The sequence below is a fragment of the Erpetoichthys calabaricus genome, chromosome 17 (assembly GCF_900747795.2).
Source record: "Erpetoichthys calabaricus chromosome 17, fErpCal1.3, whole genome shotgun sequence".
Classification (NCBI taxonomy): domain Eukaryota; kingdom Metazoa; phylum Chordata; class Cladistia; order Polypteriformes; family Polypteridae; genus Erpetoichthys; species Erpetoichthys calabaricus.
The window spans coordinates 86,956,780-86,974,687 of record NC_041410.2 but is presented as its reverse complement, the minus strand read 5'-3'; the positions used below and the strand labels follow the sequence as shown (position 1 = coordinate 86,974,687).

The following is a 17,908-nucleotide window of genomic DNA, read 5'->3' as shown; positions in this document are numbered from 1 at the left end:
CTTAGCCTACATCCTTCGGCGAATTTCAGCAGATTTCAGTCGTTCTGCCCAAAGAAATCTGACCGCAACATGTTGTTCAACAACAGTGTAATCCCGCAGCACAGCTTCCATGTTCAGTAGACCTTGGCTTCATATTAGACGAACAGCAGAGTGCTGAGCTATGTGTGTTTCGACTACCCATAACCCATTGCGAATGTATAGCACGGTTACCGCGTAGTTTTCAAATTACTTTCATTTTTTGATTAAGTCTTGCATAGATTCATTATAATCTGCGTCATTTTGTGGATGCTTTCCTTTCATGTCACACAGCCCAAAGATATCCTATCCTGTTTAGTAGTCGGCTGGTCCTAAACCGACCAGGCGTGAGTGAGTGAAGGTGTGTGCAGGAGTGCGCCCAGCAGTGGTGGCAAAGTGTCTGCTGAATAGGCTCCATCTTCACAGAACCATGGATGAACAGTGACTGTTGTAGCGGCCAAACATTTAGAATCAGAATAAAGAAAATAAATCAAGCTCATTAGTAATCGTCAATTTATTGTTTTTAAAATATCAGCACAAATATATATATTCCTTTCTGTTCTGTTTTTCCCACTCTTAATACAAGCAGACAGCCCGACAGGCGCTTTAACTTTGGTTAGCAAGGCAGGTTAAGGCCGACTGGACCCGGTTACACGTAAACCAGGCCTTATTGAGCGCCTTGAAGCTCTGTAGAAGGCAGCAGGGTTTTTTGGCGTTTCGGTTGACGCTGCACTGAGGGAAGTTTGGGACGCTGTAAAACTTGGTCAGTTTCTTCAAGGCACTTTTTTCCAGGAGTATTGCATTCTCGGGGAGTTTGGTCAGCAGGCTACTTTTATTGCAGGGCCAGTTTTTTACAATCCCCTCTTTGGCCAAGAGGTTGAGATGGGTGAGGTCTTTCGAGCCACCAATGGGTTCGCTGTTGCAGCTCAGTGATCGTATTGTCTTCCTTTTGCCTTGACTGGCCAAATGGCTGTAGATCAGCAAGGGGGGCCTGAGCTGGTTTGCTGTCTGTACGTCATCGAAGGGATCTGAACCTTCCATCTTTTTAAGGCTGGATGTATATCTTTTGCCCTCGGACTCGTTTAGAGAATATCTCACAATTGTTCTGTACATTTTCACCCACGAGTCAGACCCTGGGGGTGCAAAGCTATTTATTCTGCTGTTTGTATCGTCCATAGGCAGAGGCACAGCATTGAGTTCATTAAACCTGGGCGGCACCGTGACTACATCTCTACGCAGGACTGTGGTCGCCATCTGTCGGATGATATTCCAGTCCCTCTGAATGTCTTCTTTGGTGGTAAACTGCGAGGTCACTGTGAAACGGATGATCAGTTTTCCCTTGATTGAAGCAGGGATGAGATACATGGCCCCCGATTTAGTCAGTTCCTTTAGGAGGGCCTCTGTGAGACTGTTTGGTCCCTGTTTTCAAAATAAAAATACAGACAAGAAGAAAGAAAGAAAGAAAGAGATACACTGAACAAACTTTTACAATTTTTTGTTCACAAAACCAATGGCAAGTTTAGAGCTACATATTTCAGAAATTATTGTGAGGAGTAATGAGACCAGAAGGTGTCACATCATGAAGACTTGTAATGAAGGACGAGTAATGGTCAGGACCAAAATGATGGGAATGGACAGCAAATAAAAGATGAAGGCAAACCGAAAGAGAAGTCATGGAACAGAATGAAGTCTCAGTTTGGCTTGATGGGCAAGTCTTGGAAGAGTTCTACTGGTCCTAAACTTCTTCAGCTTCACAATTATTGAAGCCCCTGTGCTTCTGTGCACACTCAATGCTTTAGAAATGGCTTTATCACCTTGCCCTGATTCCTACCTCACCACGATGTTTGATTGTGGAGTTTTTCTCTTGTGATATATATTTTTAATTCTTATGTTTAATGCAGTAACAAAACTTAGCTTTACCCTCGTCCATATTTGGTCACTTCATCAATTTACAGCCAAATTGCATTTGCTTCAGTTATTAGGGACCTGCATGTACATCTGAATATCTGATTCTTAGTTGTTTGACATCATCAGATAGGCAATCATACAGAAATATGAAGGATACCTTTAGGCAGAACACTACAAGACCAAGGTGCCTTTCAGCTGGGACATCAAAATCTGTGTCACTTTGGACTAAGGACTCAAACAACTTGGCCATTTCTGTACCCTGATGAAGGAGAGAAGACAAATGTTAGTCAAGTTGTTGGACAGCCTTTTTAACCAAACATCCAGTACTTGGGAGAAAAACTGCATCAGCTAATTCAGCATCATTCAGTACGAGGGCATCCAGAAGATTAGCTGCTTGGGCCTGATGGGTGAGGTGCTGGATTGTAAATCACAAAGTTGGGGCTTTTATTCTCCAGCACAGACTCCCTGAAATTGTTTATTTAACAACGCATGCAGGTTAAGTGCATTGGCGATTTTAAATTGTCCCTAGTGTGTGTGTGTCTGCACCCTGCGGTGGGCTGGCACCCTGACCGGGGTTTGTTTCCTGCCTTGTGCCCTGTGTTGGCTGGGATTGGCTCCAGCAGACCCCCGTGACCCTGTGTTAGGATATAGCGGGTTGGATACTGGATGGATGGATGCTGTTGTCCTGCATTTGGTCACCATAGAGGTCTATTCCATCCATAACTTTATCTGCACAAAAACATTTTTTTTCTCCATCACTACTAAGTAAAATGAAGAAAAGTTTAATTTCTGGGTGGATTATTACTTTAATATAATTTAATTCTGTGGATGGACCTTTATATTATATTATATATAAACGTCTACATGTGGAAGTGTGTGTGTCTGTCTGGCCCAGAAGTGAGAGGTGGAGTCGGGGTAAGGGCTTAGCCACTGTGATGGCCGACTGGCTACAGACTCCGGTCGCCACCCCCAGGCCGCCAGGAGGAGCCCTCCGGACAGCATAATCGTGCCCCGAGTTCCAGCAGGGCCTCATGGACTTTGTAGTTTGTATACACAGCCCTGCTGGATACCTTGGGGACCACCGGGAGTCGCTGTAAGGGGGCTAGTGGGCTCTTATGTGCCCTATAACCCGGGAGTGCGTCATCATCATGTGACAGGAAGGAACGACGTGCTCTCGGGCTGAAGAAAAGGACTGTTTACCCTGACCCGGAGGGAATAAGGGCTTGTGGGTTTGGCCAGGAACCACTTCCGGGTCAGGGGATATAAAAGGACTGTGGGAAAGCCCAGACACTGAGCTGAGCTGGGAGGTAGGAGGGCGAAGTGTATGGGCAAGGAGGAGAGTTTGTATTATTGAGAATTGTGTATATGAGTGTGGAGTGGAGGGTGCTTTGTGCACGTTACTGTTATAAAATAAAGTTATAAAATAAGTCTTGGACTTTAATCCAGTGTCTGGAGTGGTACCTGAGGGTGTTACAGGTGGCTCCACGCCTCTACTGCGACACCACTAATAACACAAGCGAGGCCAGCACATCAGCAAAACGAAACCTCAGAAGAAAGACAAAGTCACTTAGGTGCCAACATCTGCAAAATGGCATCCTATTTACAGGGTTGTCAGCATGCAGTCCTCATCCCAGAAGTTTTGGGCATAAGGAACCATCCATGCCAGTCCACTATCCACTAGCCAGTCCATTAGATCTGACCTCATCTTACTCCCACCTACAGGACTGAAACTGACAGCAGAAGGTCTTATAATCAAACCAGATGTATTGATGTGTGTTTGGGTGGGGTTAGTAGTTTGTTTTATAATGTAAATATTATATTTATATCATTTTAATATATTTTTGTGTTTATCTATCTATCTATCTATCTATCTATCTATCTATCTATCTATCTATCTATCTATCTATCTATCTATCTATCTATCTATCTATCTATCTATCTATCTATTATTTGGGCTTCTATAAAGTTTTAATTTCCCCACAGGCAGAAATACAGTATATCTATATACTGTCAGGCATGCACATCAGAGGGTAACCCTTTGAGTTCTTCCCAGGTATGCACTACCACCCCAAGCAGAGAGGGGCGCTGCTGCTAACTATTTTGTCGTCTTCTTCCTCCACAGTCCAAAGAAACCACCCAGTGAGGGAAAGTGACTCCACCCATTCTGGTCCTTGAGCCATAAAAGCAAGACCCGGCAGAAAGTGGCATTACTTCTGGTTTAAATGACCTAAGGAGAAGAACACTACAGCCTGTTCATGACTGTTTTAATTGTGTTGACTGAACTAGCTCTAGTGCTAGATTTTGTATTCTGTTTGAAAACTACTACATGTTTTTTTGTTGACTTTTGCAAGTAAAAGGGAAAATCCAGGTTGCCCCCCCCCCCCCCCCAATTCATTGTAGTATCAGCCTGTCATTCCCTCACACAACCACACTATGTAATAGCACCTTTCCTTCCTATCTATCTATCTATCTATCTATCTATCTATCTATCTATCTATCTATCTATCTATCTATCTATCTATCTATCTATCTATCTATCTATCTATTACAGGGCACACTTACATTCACTCATACCAGGCCAATTAAACTAACAGCACCTCTCTATAGATGTGAGAGGAAATTCCACACAGACATAAGGAAAATGCGCCAACTCCACACTAATTATGACCACGTGTAGAATTCAAACGCTGGACACCAGATCCATGACATAACAAAATAACCCCTGCAACACCATTCTGCATTGGCTAATATAATAATGAAAAAAAAACAAAACAAAAAATTGGAATATAAAAACACATAATAAAAGCAGGAGCCCCCCCACCCCACCACCTCAAGACACCCTACTTGTAGACTTACATGTCTCACGTGTGCCTGAAGGTTTTTCACTCCAAATGAGCGAATCACAAACCATAGCTTCAGTGAGCGGAATCGGCGACTGAGGGGGATCTGCCAGTGCTGAAGAGAGACGGCAAGCAGAAAGAGGTGGGATTCAAAGACAGCTCAGTTAGGCACAATCAAAGGACAGCATAAAGGCTTCGGCCCCAGTCTAACAGTGGAAAGAGATTTTTAATGCAGTCAGCTTTTTTTTTAATGTAGGTAATCATTTATTTGCACTTCACATTTCATATTCCAGATTTAGCTCAGCATATTTCAAAATAAAAATTGGAAATAACAATAGGTGATAATATATAGATATTACACTGAAAGTAAACAAATGCAAGATTAGAATGAATATCTTTAACACAAATACGATATTTATGATGTCAAGTACAAGTATTTTTCTTCACAAGTAAACTTAATATTTCAGCACATTTCAAAATGCACAAGTGAAACTTTTCAACCCAAATAGTTCGATACTGTATTTTTCGTTGCTTTGTAAAGTAGCCTGTAATGATGCATGCTGTGAAACTCTTACCCCAACTCTTTGATGCTGCACTTCTTTCAAAATAAGTTCATGAATTCTTAGTATGATGTAATGGATGGCGTGAAGGGACTGAACAAGGATCCTTAACCGGCCAGGAGGCCAGTATAATGGAAGGACAGGGGAAGAAAATTTATTCGGGTTATTTTCTCTCCCAAAACACTAGGTGGCAGCATCCCTGGGTTACGATACTTTTTTGGATACCCGCAGGGCATGTTGGAAACTACAGTTTCATTGAACAGCCCAGTAGGGTTCCTTGGGTGCCGCCAGGGAACTCTGATGGGATTGATGGTCCCTCCTTTATGGTGCTTCCATCTTACCAAGAAGTGCTTCTGACAGACCGTCTTGTGACACCGGCAGTACACCAGGGTCCTAAATAAAGGAAGCAGCCCCGCTTCAGTACGGGGAGCCACAGTCTGGTGGAAGTGGTCCTGGAGGAGCAGAAGGAGAGCAGGGAAAGGAGACTGAAGAGTTATACTGTGTTGGCTTTGTGACCTTTTGAAACCTTTTTATAAGGAGTTTTAGGATTAAACCTTTGATTTATACTGGGACATGTGATCAGGCAATTATGTCTGGAGTTTGGAGTTCTGCAATGCCCCCTGGTGGTCACAATGTATTAGGTATAGTGCCCATGTTAAATTGTAGTCCTGTGTTAAATTAATTGTTCAGACTACATCAATTCTTCAGTTCCAGTCAACCAAGCAATGTGATTAATACATATAGTGCCTTTCACAAGAAGGTTATGTATTCTTAGTATGTATTGTCCATCCATCCATCCATTTTCCAACCCGCTGAATCCGAACACAGGGTCACGGGGGTCTGCTGGAGCCAATCCCAGCCAACACAGGGCACAAGGCAGGAAACAATCCTGGGCAGGGTGCCAACCCACCGCAGTAGTATGTATTGTGCCCAAGTTAAATAAAAAATTCAAACTACATTAATTGATCAGCTCTAGACAACCAACCAATGAGTTTAATATGTACAGTATAGCACATTTCCAAATAAGTTCAAATATTCCAAGCACATAAATTACCCACGTTAAATTCTGCTCCTGCGTTAAATGAATTGTTTAAAATACATCAATTCATCAGCTCCGGTCAGCCAAGAAATGTGTTTAACATATATAGTGCCTTTCACACGATCACAAGGTACTTTACAAAGAGATTGTAATGTAAGAGGCATGTAAATAATAGCAGATATCAATTGACAAAGCTGTGGTAGCCTTGGGTATCCTGTCTCCGTTATCTCAGCAAGAGCTGAATACAAAGCCCTCCATACCATAAAGTCCGTGGCTGCTCCTGAGTTTTCATGTCTGAGGTAGAGAGGGTTAACGCTAAAGGTTTGTTGTAACTTGTATTTATCCTTCACCCTATGAAAATAAAAAAGGTATTCATATAAAAGGTTTTCACATTCAAACCACTGCATTGATTGTCTTCCGAGGAAAAGCGTGAAATGGTCTCCTTACCAAAAGGCAGTACAATCAAAGTGGACCATCATCCATTTTGAGGGGTTGAAGGCAAATGAGTCTGCATGTTCAATTCCTTGGAGAAACCCTCTGAATTCGGGGCAGAGGAAGGCGGTCCCTGCATATGCGGCGTCGATATGCAGCCAAAGACCCTCACTCGTACCTGCTCATATAAGGAACATACAGGTCTATGATGACAATGATGTCCCTATAAACCTTCCAGTAAACTAAACAATATAGACTTGTGTAACAGTAAGACGATTCCAGGCCTGCTCCTTCAATAGGAGTTGCATATTCTACCTTTTTCCATTTGCCAGCCACATGAGTAAATAAAAATAATAATACTAAGCATAGACAAATCAAATGTCAGTCATTATTTCCTATTTTCCAGTGAACAAGCATAACATAATATTAGTCTTGTATATAGTGCCTTTCATAGTAAACATCATCAACCCACTAATTAACTAATTTTAGGCTTATCCAAGAAGACCAAATAGAAAATAAATATATATAATGTAACAGATACAAAAGATAAATGTCAACAGGACATGACATTGTACAGCCAGACAAGATTAATCTGGTCATGGCTTCAGTCTATTAAGGACATTGTGAAGGAATTCTGTCTAGTTTGAATGCCAGGGCTACTAATGCTGATATCCACCATCCTGTCCCATTACATTATCCATCCATCCATTTTCCAACCCGCTGAATCCGAACACAGGGTGACGGGAGTCTGCTGGAGCCAATCCCAGCCAACACAGGGCACAAGGCAGGGAACCAATCCCAGGCAGGGTGCCAACCCACCGCAGGACACACACAAACACACCCACACACCAAGTACACACTAGGGCCAATTTAGAATCGCCAATCCACCTAACCTGCATGTCTTTGGACTGTGGGAGGAAACCGGAGCGCCCGGAGGAAACCCACGCAGACACGGGGAGAACATGCAAACTCCACGCAGGGAGGACCCGGGAATCGAATCCAGGTCCCCAGATCTCCCAACTGTGAGGCAGCAGCGCTACCCACTGTGCCACCCCATTACATTATCAAGGTTTTACATTATTTTCTTTAATTTGCACTATAATGCCCTTTTTCTTTGCTCTGTAAATCGTGAGTACAAAACACCAGTTTTCACTTGGCTGCTTTAGAAGAGTTTATCTATCTGAGGCTAAGCATGGTTGGGCCTGGCCAGTACTTGGATAAGAAACCATCTAAGTAAAGCTTAGGTTTCTGCTGGAAGAGGTGTTAGTGATGCCAGCAGGTGGCACCTACCTGGTGGTCTGAATGTGGATCCCAGTGACCCAGTGCTGTAAAAATGGTGTCAACCTTCAAATGAGATACAAAACTAAGGTCTTGACACTCTGTGGTCATAAAAGATCCCTGGGCATCTTTTCTAAAGAGCAGGGTGTATCCCAATGTCCTGGCTAAATTGCCCACCATGGCCTAGTTATTCTGGCCCCCTAACCATCCCCTGTCTCTAACTGGCTCGCTCTCTCACCACTTCACCACATAATAGCTAATGTGAGGTGAGCGTACTGGTGCAAAAATGGCTGCTGTCATATCATCCAGGTGGTTAGTGGTGGTTGAAGTGGCTCCCCACTCTCTGAAGTGCTATGTGTAGTGAGAAAAGCGCTATATTCATGTAAAGAATAATAATAATTATTATTATTATTATTGTCTCTATGCTGCCTTGGTATGGTTGAAGCCATATGTGACAACAGGCTTAACTAGACGGATAGATATGTCTGCTGTCAAGTCCACACAAACCAGAGTTCAGCAATGAAAGGCTGACACCAGGATTTCTTTACATGTTCTGTCAAACATTCTGATAATAACAATACAAGGAATGACAATATTTTAATCAGGCACTCACAAAGCGGACCCAGCTCTGACAGGCAGTCAAACGAGCAAACTCCGGTCGTACCTAGTGTTGCACAAACCTGAAAAACAGACAAAACAAACAAACAAACAAATAAATAAATACAAATGAGCCCAAGCCACAGTCTGCTGGTGACAACACTGTAGGGTGAGATGGGGCAATGGTGACAGGAAAAGGAAGGGAAGGAGCCTGGAAAGTATAAAATGGAACTGTGCATTACTACTGTGAGGCATGTTTGACTCTCTGCTAGTCTTGCTTTGGTTTTTAATTTCTTCTTATTCTGAAGAGAGTCATCCATCTTCTAACCTGTGTATGAACTGTCTTTTGTGAATCCTGCATTATTGACAAAGCTGACAGAAAGGGGGTCAATAGACTGTTTAAGGCCTAACATAACATAATTATATTATTAATATAATATAATATAATATAATCTTTATATATAATACGCTACTGTGGCTGTCCATTTGTCTGTCCAGGATTTTAAATCACCTGTAGCTCACAAACCTTTTGAACTATTGACCTGAAATTTAGTAGGCTACACATATACTACATGAAGTCTACTATGCACTTTCGGGGTGATGATTGACCTCCAAGATTATTCCTCTTTTTATTTTTATTTTATTTTATTGTAGAATCAACTTTCAGCAGCAGCCAGCAGGGCGACTGTGCAGTGCATGCATATGGGCGCCGTTCTCATTCCCTACTACCTTCGCCATCCCTTCCCTACCTCTTCATATTTTAAATCATTCTTGAGGCAGATTGAAGACTTAAGTGCCAGCTTAAGTGAAAAATTAAGGAAAATATACTAAGTAATTGTAACACAAACACTGACTTAATCAGTTTTAACGCGAAAAGATGCCAACGGAGGGTGGAGAAAAGAAGAGCTGCTCAGGAAACAACAAGAGCATCAACCTCTAAACAAACGAATGCTAAACGTACAGAGAAAGAAAGAGGATGAAAACTAGGAATGCTCAAGTCAAGTGTATTCACTGCATGTTATCGTGTAGTGTGCCGTTACTGTTATAATATAATATGGGTTCGCTTCCCGGTTCCTCCCTGTGTGGATAGCGCTTTGAGTACTGAGAAAAGCGCTATATAAATGTAATGAATTATTATTATTATTATTATAACTAGACATTAAGCTCGTTACAATAACGGGCGCTAAAACAGTAGTGCATTCTCTTTTGTATGTGGCTGTAATATGCGTCACTGTATTGTGTGCCTTTAATTTTCTCTCGCAGTAATACTGGTTTGTATTTCCGTAAAATGCCTGTAATTTTCTCTGACAGTAATACTGGCTTTGATGTCCGTAATATGCGTTTCATTTTCTGTCACAACAGTGGGCAATCAGCAAATTCTCCCCAGCAACTGATGTAATGTGTGGCGTGTAGCTGATAATCGTGCTTGTGGCGTCTCTCCAGCAAGTACTGTGCAGTTCCCCAGCAAGTATTTTAATCTGTGCTGGCGTGCAGCTGATTATTGTATGTGTGGCGTCTCCCCAGCAATGGATTTTATGTGCGTGAAAATAAATCTACTTTTAAAAGTCATCCTATTGTAATATCATGAAAATTCGTATATTTAGGAAAACCCCTTCAACGACTGACACTTTACACTTTACCGGGTCAGGCTTCTTAATCGCAAATCTGACATCCTCAGAGTGAACACTTGCACAACCACAAACACTAATCCAACCTCTTCGGGGAAGCTGGTCTCCACGTCTCAGTACCCGATTGGATTTTTCGTGCCTTTTGTTTTAAGTCTTACCTCATTTCCAGAAATCCGATTGGATCGGCCGTGCGATATTTTATAGGTCCCGCCCTCTCTGTTTTGTGTGACGTGTCAGGCGGCCTTTGAAGCATCGCACCGTGCCCCGCGCATGCGCACTTCACCAGAAGACACACACATACGGACACTGGATGCACACAGGGGTTTTATTAAAGAGGATATAATATAATATAATATAATATAATATAATATAATATAATATAATATAATATAATATCTGTCTGTCTGTATGTCTGTCCACTTTCATGAGAGAACTACTTAATGGATTTAGATCGGGTTTTTTTCTATAATTTGCTTGAACATTCTGATTGACTTTGTGACTTCTCTCATCATGCTAAGTATCATATTATCACTTGCAGGAGTGATTTATTTGCGAAAATCGGAGGGAGAAGCAGTGGGCCAAGGAGAGACTTGGAACACCCAAAATAATGTTTTATCCTCATTGCCTTGATCAATGCCCCACTACACTTTGGTTGTGGAGGTCAACAGAGAGTTCCTTGGACTTCATGGCTTGGGTTTTGTTCCCGCATGTAGTGTGAATAGAAGACCTTAGGTCTAATTTCCCCTTTGGGACCAATAACGTACGTATGTTTGTTTATTTGTTTGTTCTATCTATCAATATTAATACATGTGTGCCTTTCTAGATGATCTCCTGTCAATTTAATTTGCCATAAGTGGACTCCAAACAAGTTCTCGACATATCTCAAGGAGAATTAAAGCAAACAGGATGCACCTGACCACAATATGGATTGTCACAGCAAAGGCTCTGAATACGTAAATAAATGACAGGTTTCAGCTTTTGAATTTTAGTAAATTTGCAAACCTTTCTGAAAACATCTCTTCACTTTCTCATTATGGGTTATTGAGTGTAGATTTAGGGGCAAAAATGACAAATGAATCTATTTAAAGATAGATCAACAACACAATAAAGTGTGTAGAATTGCACTGTTTTCGGCTTAACACCCTACACTTGCTGGGGTGGGCTCTAGCTTCCCTGGTTTGGAAAAATAGATGGGTGGGATGGATACTATAATATAAGTCTGCACTGATCCAACCCAGGCCCACATAGTTAGTGTGTATATACATTTTGAAGGCTCCTTCGAGGACTCCATGAGTTTCCTCAGGTTGCTAATTCTTGCTTTAGAAGTTTCCAAATGCACACACAAACAAACCGACTTTCAGCTTTGAGCGCAGTGTCAGACGACTTACCAGAACAGGAACAAGTCCTCTGCTTCTGTCTTCATTGATAGCTGCCTTAAGGGTTTCTCCTCTCAGAGAAAAGTGCCCATCTGTAGGCAGAAATCGAACTTTCAGGAGTGAAATCAAGCCGGCCTTCTCCACAGAAGAGTGTGCCTACAAAGAGAAACATTCTCCATCATGACACAAAGAGTTTAAGAGCATTAGACATTAGTTAATTAAACAAAATCACAGGAAATAAAAAAAAATCACATGTAAGCAACCTTGTTTTATACATGTTCTGTCTCTGCAAGCCCAGCTGGGCTATCTGAAAAGTAACCGCAACTGCGTGAAGGCCAAATGTGCTATAGCCACACATGTGAAAGGCACATATTAAAACTGATTCATGGCACTCCCATGAAAAATCAACCCTGCAAAGTTCCATTAAAGAACTATTATTTTAAGAGTATATGCATCACAAGAGCAATCAATCATGATGTATGGCATCTTTCATTGGCTTTTATTCTCATTTCCTTTTATCCCACAATGTCTTCCAATTCCTTACCTGATCCGATGCATATGCAATGAGCCGGGCATTGAGGACAGATTCTTCCACATCAGGCTCAGATTTCTTCAAATCCAAGATTTTAGCTTTTCTTGCTGACAGAAAGGCGATGAGTGTGGACTCGCTAACCGTGCTCTAGAAGGTCACAAGATGGGAAAAAGCAAATTAATTCATGTCTGACTAGACAACAGCATGTATGTTCAGGGCCAAATGTGCAATTAAAAATACTAACTGATCGCTTGGTAACGTACACTATGAGAGTATTCAATGTGAAAATGAAGACTGTGGTGTGATCATTGTTTTTTATAAAGCGCTTCATATACTGCAATAAAAAGCCTTTGTTCAGGCCTACTCTTAGAATGGTCCTCATGAAAATAAATACCAGGTTAGACGTCTGACTTATCTGCCTTGAGCTTGATGCTGTACACGGACAGGAGTGGGTGGAGAATAAGGATTGATGAATGTTTGCTTTATAAAGCGCTTTACATGAAGTGGCTCTATAATTACTGAAATAATAAAAAAAAAAAAACAAGGAACCCCCCCCACCCAATGGAAGATACACATCTCATTTCAGACCTGACTGTGATAGTGAGGACTTAGAAAGACAGAGGAAGTGTAGTTGGGGAGGATAGATAGATAGATAGATAGATAGATAGATAGATAGATAGATAGATAGATAGATAGATAGATAGATAGATAGATAGATAGATAGATAGATAGATAGACCTAATTAAAATTAATTGTCCCTATCAGAGAGCATATTTTCCTTATTTTTCTTATTTTTGGATGGATTTAAACACCCCAAGCATTTGGCTTTTGCCCTGCCTCATCATTTGCCGTGCTGCACTATCTATCCACCTATCTTTATTATGATGCTTTTCACTTTAATAAATCTCTCTTTCTCTCTCTATTTATCCATCCAACATTTTTCTAACCCGCTTCACAGTTCACCATGCGAGGGAAACCAGAAGACCTAGGGAATCACCCACGGAGAGCATGCAGACTGCACAACACTTTGTGTTGAGAATGCTCACTATGAAAGGCCCAATTTAAGAAAAGATTTTCTTTTAGTCTTACAGAACACTGCATCGGATCGCTCACCATGACGGGAACTATTTTAAATAAAGCTTGCACGCTATCTGCAACAACAGACACTATATAAGATAGTGGCTGACAATTTTTCTAATTAACTTAATGAGAATGGATCAAATTAAAGACTGTAATTAAATCCCCCCATATGAATAACCCTGCTAAACAGAGCACAGATGTTTTATTTCCCAGTCTGTATTTGTATCATTTTTCATTAATAAAGGAAAAAGTAACTCAGTTGTATGAATTTTCTTGATGCCTCAGAAATGTAGACAGTAATCCAGATTAACTAATGCAGGTGTAAACAGCTTTTGCATTCACCTATGGATATGTTATCTGCCCTAATTTCTAAAAAATAGCAAATATTTGTAATGTAGTCAATGAAAAAAGTGCATAAATAATAAAATAAAAGTAAAAATCTCCTATGCACACATACAGGCTTACCTGTAGTACGCCTCCGCCTTTGCTGTCTGGATGATGGTGTAAGAAGTGATCTGGAAGCCCCAGCATTTTAGCTAACCAGTCCATAACGTTCATCTCTAGCTCGGTGCAGGCTGGGCTTGAAGCCTTTGGGATATACAAACAAGAAGGTTCTGGTAAAGTGTAACACATACACAATGAGTCTTTCATCCATTCTGGTTTGTAGAGTGGACATGTTTTAGTACCTATGAGAGTATAAGATGCATGATGGCGCAGCCAATGCCACTGAACAACAAACAGCCAAACAGCGTCATCTCTCTTAAATGGAAATGGCAGTGTAGTCTTGGTGTTAAGGCACTGGGTTACCACTGACACCAACATGGAAATTCAACTACCACTTTTCCATTTTAGTAGTAAAGAATCAATTGTATCTTATCTGTAATAGCAAGAGTCAGCCAAAATAAATACAAGTAATATGAAGAGTGCAGTGCTTTCCAGGTTGCTTCAGCTGGCTCCTCTCCTGCACCCTTGCTCATTCATTTGTGATTTTTTTCCCGTCTGTTCTCATTTTTAACTTTATTGCAGCAATGCCATAAGGAACTATATTGTACACAGGGCTTAAAACTAATGGAGCCTAACAGGATTTTTACATTTTCAAAACATTCCACATTTTGTAAAGCCTCACCCAAGTGAATCCCAGGCAGTTCATGGCATCGGCCAGCATGTCTCCCAGCAGCGAGGGCCAAGACGTCAGTGCCGGGAAGTAGGCGTGCATGTGAGGGCTCTGCCAGTGCACAATCTGCAAAAGTCCAAGGAATAAGGACACACTGAGACGCCAGCTAACATCATGGTCAACAAGGAGAGTACAGTGAAATGGGATGCACTTGTTTAGAAAACAAAAAGTTAAAATAATAAATACAGACATCATAAATAATTTCACAGCTACATTTTCACAATAGCTTCCTTGACTCAGGTAGTACAGCAGTACAATGATTTGTGCTGCTGCCTCACACATTCAAATTGTTGGGTTTACATCATGTGGAGTTTGCAGGTTCTCCTCATGTTGGTGGAACTGTGCTTTTACTCCCAAAAAACATGTCAACTAGGTTAACTGACCCCAGGTGAGTGTGGCGTGTGTAAGCAGGTGTCTTGTACTTCATTCTGCCAAAGTAAGCTCCAGCTCCTCACAATCCTGAATTAGACCAGCAGGTCTGAGAATGTGACATTATGTTTCAGTCAGGCTGTGTTCTCTGGTTTAGGTTTACTCTTTTTATTTCTTCAAATTATTATCTTTCATGTTTTTATTATTGTTTTGTTTTAAATATTATTTTGTATTTATGTATTGTGTATTTGTTTTTTTGCCTGTGCTCCTTGTTTACTGTGTGTGGAGCCCCTAAGAGGTGGAGTCAATATGACATCAGTGGTTTGGGACCGTCCTCAGGCTTTATATTTTAGTCAGTTAGCCACACCTCCATCGTATTCTACGCTGCGTCCTCGCCTATGATAAAGCTTCCTGCACTTCGCTCTATCCTGTGCCACTTATTCCAAGTTTTCTATCACTATATCTTTCCACCTCTTTCTTGGCCTTCCTGCTCTTTTCCTTCCGACTGGAATCCATCTTTGCACTCTTCTTGCTGTCCTTGAGTCATCCATGCACCATGCATGTCCTGCCCATCTATTCATTCTCAATATGCTTATTTCAATCCGCTCCATCTGACCATTCTTTTCTCTCAAATCCTCGTTTCTATTCCTATTTCCATAATCCCTCTCAAGCATCCGTCACAGAGAATAAACTCTGGGTGAAAACTTAACAGTTATGTTATGTTTCTTTAGTCAGTCTTTCCCCAGAACTCATGTTCATTCATTTCTGAGTGTCTCCAATCGGTTTGTTGCAATTCATGCCTTTGCTTTTACTACACATATTATAGTCTTGTTATGTTACAGTATATTATAATATAACTAGCTGTGCTACTTGTTTAAGAAGGGTTGAAATCCAAATAATCAATGTAGACCTCAGCAGCAACATTTGCAGTGCATCATCTATTATAATGGATTTTGTAATGCATATAATAATAAAATGCATTTCATTTGTAATTCCAATAGATGGCGCATTACCTTTATCAGCCTTGGCAGACTTAAATCTGTGTGGATAAGCCAAATGAAATCCACTGGGATTCAATGTTGACTAAGAATGTGGAATGTGAAAACATCCAAGCGGGTGAAAACTTTATATTATATATATATATATATATATATATGTGTATATATATATTTTATATATACACACAGTATATATAAAATATATATATACACATATATAATATATATATATTTGCAGCTGGAGATCCGCAAAGGGAGAAGAAATTAATCACATATCATAAAGTAGTTTTTATTCCTGAACTTTTAACCCCTGCCAGGGGTCTTCATCAGAGGATAATGCTTAGACTTACAAGAATCAAAGGCAATATATAGCAACACATTCAGGGGGGAGGAGGAGGTGGCTAAGTCAGTGTGATCAGGAGGGGGGAGGGTGTACAGTTTATTTATTATGAACATTTTCTTCTTAAGTTTGCATATGCTGGATTTATGTCCAGGTGTCTGTTGATGGCGTTCTCATTTGATAGCCAAGATTCGGCCAGCTCTCTGGCACTTTTAGTACTGGCCTTAAATTTTACTTGTACATTGTCCCAGTTAAGGCCAGAGAGCTGGCCGAATCTTGGCTATCAAATGAGAAGAATGCAAATATGCAAACCGTATCACAGACCTTCTCTTACATATATATATTATATATATATTATATATATATTATATATATATATATATATATATATATATATATATACATATATATACATATCCTGTGGTGGGTTGGCACCCTGCCCGGGATTGGTTCCCTGCCTTGTGCCCTGTGTTGGCTGGGATTGGCTCCAGCAGACCCCCGTGACCCTGTGTTTGGATTCAGCGGGTTGGAAAATGGATGGATGGATATATATACATATATATATATATATATATATATATATATATATATACATATATATGCATATGCATATACAGGGTGAGTCAAAATTATGTTAACACTAATGTACTGCTATTCATATGTTACAGCCAAAACCCGAAATCGGCCAAAGCGGGAAATGGCCATTGTCACTGCAAACTGACTGGCCAATGTCCGGTCTTTTCCTCGATTTCAGGATTTGGCCGGCCAGTTTGCGAAATGGCACAGGACTATCGGCAAAAGTCGGAAGAAAAAAGGTATGAGCAGCCATTTGTTGCACACTTAGTAGTGCAATTGCATGGAGTGTAGCCTCGGCGGCTCTTGTTCAGAAAGCGGACGGCACTTGGTTGTTTCAAAATAATTAAGATTAGGTATATAAGTAGGTTTCACATTTCTGTTATCATTTTAGCCCTAAAATAGTGACTTACATCAGGGACCTATTTTATTGACTTTAAAGTTAGTGTTTGGAAGGCCGTCTCAAGTGGTGTCCATTTTCTGAACAAGACCTGCCTTGAGCAGTTTCTCGTGCAGAATGGAAAACTCACTTCTGAATCTGCATCTGAAAGTCTTTAAGCATCTTCGCACCTTGAGCTGTCACAGTCTTACATCAGCGCATCAGATTTTGGCCAGTTTGTTTTCGCCACTTTGCGAAATGGCCAGCCAAAGTGGATATATATTACATATATAATATTACACTCTCTCTCTCTCTGTCTCTCTCTCACAAGGATCAGGATGAATCTCTCACCCCTGGCATGATAATCTTTTCAACGTCCATGAAAATGTCCTCCCAGCTCTCAGGCTCTGTGGGTGCACAGTTGGGCAGCAGCGCCCTCATGAAGCCAGGCTGTACATCTGGGGTGACCCTTCTCTCCCGGATGGTGCTTAAATATGTAGCGATGTAGTCTACCAATTCTTTACCTTGAAGAAATGAAGACATTATGTTAATAACAGAACTGAAATTAGCAAATATGAAATCCTCTGCCCAGGAAATAACCAAGTACACCGATTGATTCAGTCAAAGTGAATGAAAAATCTTAAGATAATATAGTATGTTAAACATAATACAAGTATCTGACAATCATAGAAAGATGGGATAGTACTGTATTCATCCCCAAGGTGAAATTCAGTTTCCCACAGAAGCTCAAGAAATGTTATAACAAACCACAGGGAAAAACAACAACCTC

At 40.9% G+C, this 17,908-nt stretch overlaps 1 protein-coding gene across 1 annotated transcript in view; it reads right to left on the bottom strand.

The window, feature by feature from the left end:
- Positions 1-514: 514 nt before the first annotated feature.
- The window catches only part of hdc (histidine decarboxylase), a 29,386-nt gene continuing 11,992 nt past the window's right edge, over positions 515-17,908 (bottom strand). Inside the window, exons 3-13 of the mRNA XM_028823472.2 lie at positions 17,470-17,642; positions 14,412-14,525; positions 13,751-13,873; positions 12,218-12,352; positions 11,686-11,829; positions 8,686-8,752; positions 6,810-6,972; positions 6,623-6,713; positions 4,780-4,878; positions 2,081-2,182; positions 515-1,434 (exon numbers count right to left, since the gene is read on the bottom strand). Of these exons, the coding sequence (XP_028679305.1) occupies positions 622-1,434; positions 2,081-2,182; positions 4,780-4,878; positions 6,623-6,713; positions 6,810-6,972; positions 8,686-8,752; positions 11,686-11,829; positions 12,218-12,352; positions 13,751-13,873; positions 14,412-14,525; positions 17,470-17,642 (2,024 nt within the window). The 3' untranslated portion in view covers positions 515-621. The remainder of the gene's footprint in view (positions 1,435-2,080; positions 2,183-4,779; positions 4,879-6,622; positions 6,714-6,809; positions 6,973-8,685; positions 8,753-11,685; positions 11,830-12,217; positions 12,353-13,750; positions 13,874-14,411; positions 14,526-17,469; positions 17,643-17,908) is intronic.